Source organism: Triticum dicoccoides, chromosome 4B, assembly GCF_002162155.2.
Source record: "Triticum dicoccoides isolate Atlit2015 ecotype Zavitan chromosome 4B, WEW_v2.0, whole genome shotgun sequence".
NCBI lineage: Eukaryota > Viridiplantae > Streptophyta > Magnoliopsida > Poales > Poaceae > Triticum > Triticum dicoccoides.
The window spans coordinates 846,034-849,412 of NC_041387.1; the positions used below are offsets into that span (position 1 = coordinate 846,034).

Consider the following 3,379-nt stretch of genomic DNA (forward strand, 5'->3'; position numbering starts at 1 on the left):
CGATAGACTAAGGAAGCTTCCACGACGGCGACCAAGCTAGCTGTTTTTCTTTGCTTTTTTTATCTATTATTGGTGCTGAAAAAGGAAGAAGCAAGCAAGCTGAATAGATTGATCATAGATGGATGGATGGCTACTCAACATGCATGTCCACAAGTAGAAGTAGTAGCGGCGGCCGGGTTAGCGAGAAAATAGTACTCCTACTAGTAGTGATAATTGCGTGGTGGTGGCCACATGCAAGCCACAGGTACGTGCAGCTGCAACTGCACCCCGCAGACTAGTAGACTAGTAGATAGATACTCACATCACATGCATGTTGAGAAAATTTGGAAGTGCATCAGCATGCCATTCATTCATAATACTTATACCCTGCACAGCACAATAATAATTGTATGGAAAGCCGTTGGCATATGTACGTACAGTATATTATTGTTCTATAATAACTATCTTTTTGTTTGACGTATTGTAGTACGTACGAAACGAAACAGAGAGGCATACTATACTAGTTCTACTACATATACGTACATACAAAAGCCGTTGGCTGTTGCCGCCTGATTGCCCTCCGGTGCTGCTGCCGTGGCATGCAACAGGACGGCGAGAAAAAAAAACAGAAGGAAAACTGACTGATCGAGTGATCGGTCCATGGATGGGCGCTATTTGCAATTAACTCAAAGCAGAGAGAGTGAGAGAGCAGAGGACGAGGAGGCGCCGGCAGATGAGCCAGCCGGCCATGGATGGAGCTAGCTAGCAATGGGGGAACAGCATCGGCGCCGTGCTGGCCAGCGCGGATTGGTCGTCGACATGGTGATGGTGATGATGATCAAAGGCCCCCATCAGCATGGTGGACGACGTGGACGGCTCGTCGGACACCCGGAGCAGCTCCTCCAGGTAGTCCGCGCCCAGGTCCTCCAGCTCCACCACGCCCGCGGACTGCACTGGCAGCAGCTGCTGTTGCGCCGGCATGGCTGCGGCCGACTGCTCCATCATCTTGGTGTTGGTGGGCTCTAGCGCCGTCTTCTTGGCCTTGTTGGGGGAGCGCTTGCGGATGGAGTGACGGCGCTTTAGGGCCAGCACAGGGGAGCCTCCCGGCACGTCGGGACGGAGCGCGAGGGTGCGGAGCGACTCCTGGACACGGTCGACGGGGTAGTTGAGCACCGCGGCGGCGCCCCGCACGGAGAAGGCGGCCTGGTCGTAGGCCATGGCGGCCGCCTCAGGGGTGTTGAAGGTGCCGAGCCAGACGCGGGCGCCCTTGCGGGTGGAGTCCCTGATCTCGGCGGCGAACTTGCCCCACGGCCGCTTGCGCACGCCGATGAGGCCCTTGGTGGCCGCCGGCGCGGGGTGTGGCTGCTGCTGCTGCGATGCACGGCGATTGGATGGGCTCTGTCCTGCGGTGGTGGGCATCCCGTGATGCTTCTGCTGCTGCTCGGAGGAGGAGTAGGAGGAGGAGGAGCTGGTTGAAGAGGAAGATGGCTCCATGTCCAATTCCAGGTCCAAGGAGTAATGGGCAGCTTCCACGTGAGAAGAAGCGCTGCCCGTCTGTATGTGCAGGAGGAGGGTGTTGAGGAGGTGCATGTCGTCGGTGTCACCCATGTCGAAGGCCGACGACATGGGTGAGGAGGTGTGGTAGTCGTCGGCCAAGGTCGGTGATGAAGTGTGGTAGCAGAGTGGCGGTGAAGCTTTGGGTTTGGGTTGAGGAGGAGGAGGCGTGGTGGTGGCACCGAAATGAACGAAGTGCTGCTCCATGGATGTATGGATGGAGAAGCAAGCAAGCAAGCAAGAGGAAGAAGAAGGAGAAGCTCCTCTGCTTGTTTGTTCGTAGCTCCAACCAAACCAAACCAAAGTGTGTTACGATGAGTATGAGCAGGGCATCTCTCCGGGCTTTTATAACCACCACCTCCTCATTTTGACTAGTCTTCTTCATGCCTTCCAGGTTCCAACACCCCCTCCCAAATGCAGAGTATGTATTTTATGCACCCATGTGTGGGGCCCATATATATATTGCTGTACTGTACACAATAGTGGATCTATTCTACATACGGGGGCTGGAGAGGTTAGCAACGCACGTGACAGTGACCCCAAAGTTGCTGAAGTAGGGCGGCTGGATACGACAGAGGAGAATGACGTCGCCCTTTCCTCATCCTCTGTGCACATACACGTCGTCGCTTACCACATCGGAGCTGGAGGTGCCACCTGCATCCATAGAAGATCCCAACCTGCGCTGCGCAGGTGCTACTAGATTTTATTTCTTATCCACAATTCTTTTTCCGTTCTTCTGAAAAAATGAATTCTTTGATTGATTTAGTATGCAGTGACGATGTCCACGAATCCTACGGGCGGGACCCACCAACACCAAATTTTGGTATGTTTGTTTTCTGGCGGCACATAAAATAAATACTGCCACTACAATAGTACTGCTACAGTAGACTTAGTACTCTTTTTCAGTAAGTATAACCACAACTAGCTTAAGCTTAGCTAGCTACGAACCCACTTGCTCCTTTTCATCCAATCACAAATACTCTTATAATCTAGTAATGCAATTAACTACCTAATACGTACCCTGCTTTCTCCTAATTAAACCAGATTGCTTGCTAGATTCGCGGGACGCAAATTCTTTCCATTTCTAGCACACACTTGCATTGGGATCCATCAAGGTGCATGCATCCATCCATGTACCTACGATTAATTCATACCTCCCCTCCTCACTACACTAATTGGGGCTACTCCTAAACATCACTAGTTTGTTTGTTGCATCTAATATCATTTCTACCAGTACATGCTCATTGATAATAATATCAATTCTCTTAGAAAATAGCATCAATCTACAACCATCCTCGCTTCCCCTCCTCAATCACATTACCACATCTTTCTTTACTAATTAAGGTTGCACCACCTTCTACTCAGAGACGGCAATTTAGGCTCGGCTGCACACAATTTTAGGCTAAAAGTTTCATCCAACCATATGTGAACTAGCAACATAAGACTAATAATCATTTCTATCGCACCAATCCTGCTTTGTTTCACGGTGCAAGGCACACGTCGGTTCTAAAATCCTAGTTTGACAAATGACTATCGATAGGAAATGGTATATCACTTTTGCGTCACTGGATCATAATTTATCTTGGATTCAATTCTTCATCAAACTTTGACTTTTCCAAGTAAGAACACCGACAGACCAAGAAATTTGGGGTCGTTAACCCTTTGAGGGGACTACCGGAAGGCTACTCTAATCATTTCACCCATACCCATCCTACTCCGTTCAACAGTGTAAGGCACATAACGTTGTTAAGTTCAAGCAACTTGGACAAGTGACCATCATCAATTAAAAACGATTTATCATTTCTACATCACAAAACCAAATCTTCTCAGATTCAGTTGATCATAA

The 3,379-nt window shown here is 49.7% G+C and overlaps 1 protein-coding gene across 1 annotated transcript; it reads right to left on the reverse strand.

Moving 5' to 3' along the window:
- Positions 1–377: 377 nt before the first annotated feature.
- On the reverse strand, positions 378–1,831 carry LOC119293128 (ethylene-responsive transcription factor 1B-like). Its single transcript, XM_037571688.1, has one exon. The coding sequence runs from the start codon at positions 1,738–1,740 to the stop codon at positions 742–744; it is 999 nt and encodes a 332-aa protein (XP_037427585.1). The 5' UTR covers positions 1,741–1,831; the 3' UTR covers positions 378–741.
- Positions 1,832–3,379: the final 1,548 nt, after the last annotated feature.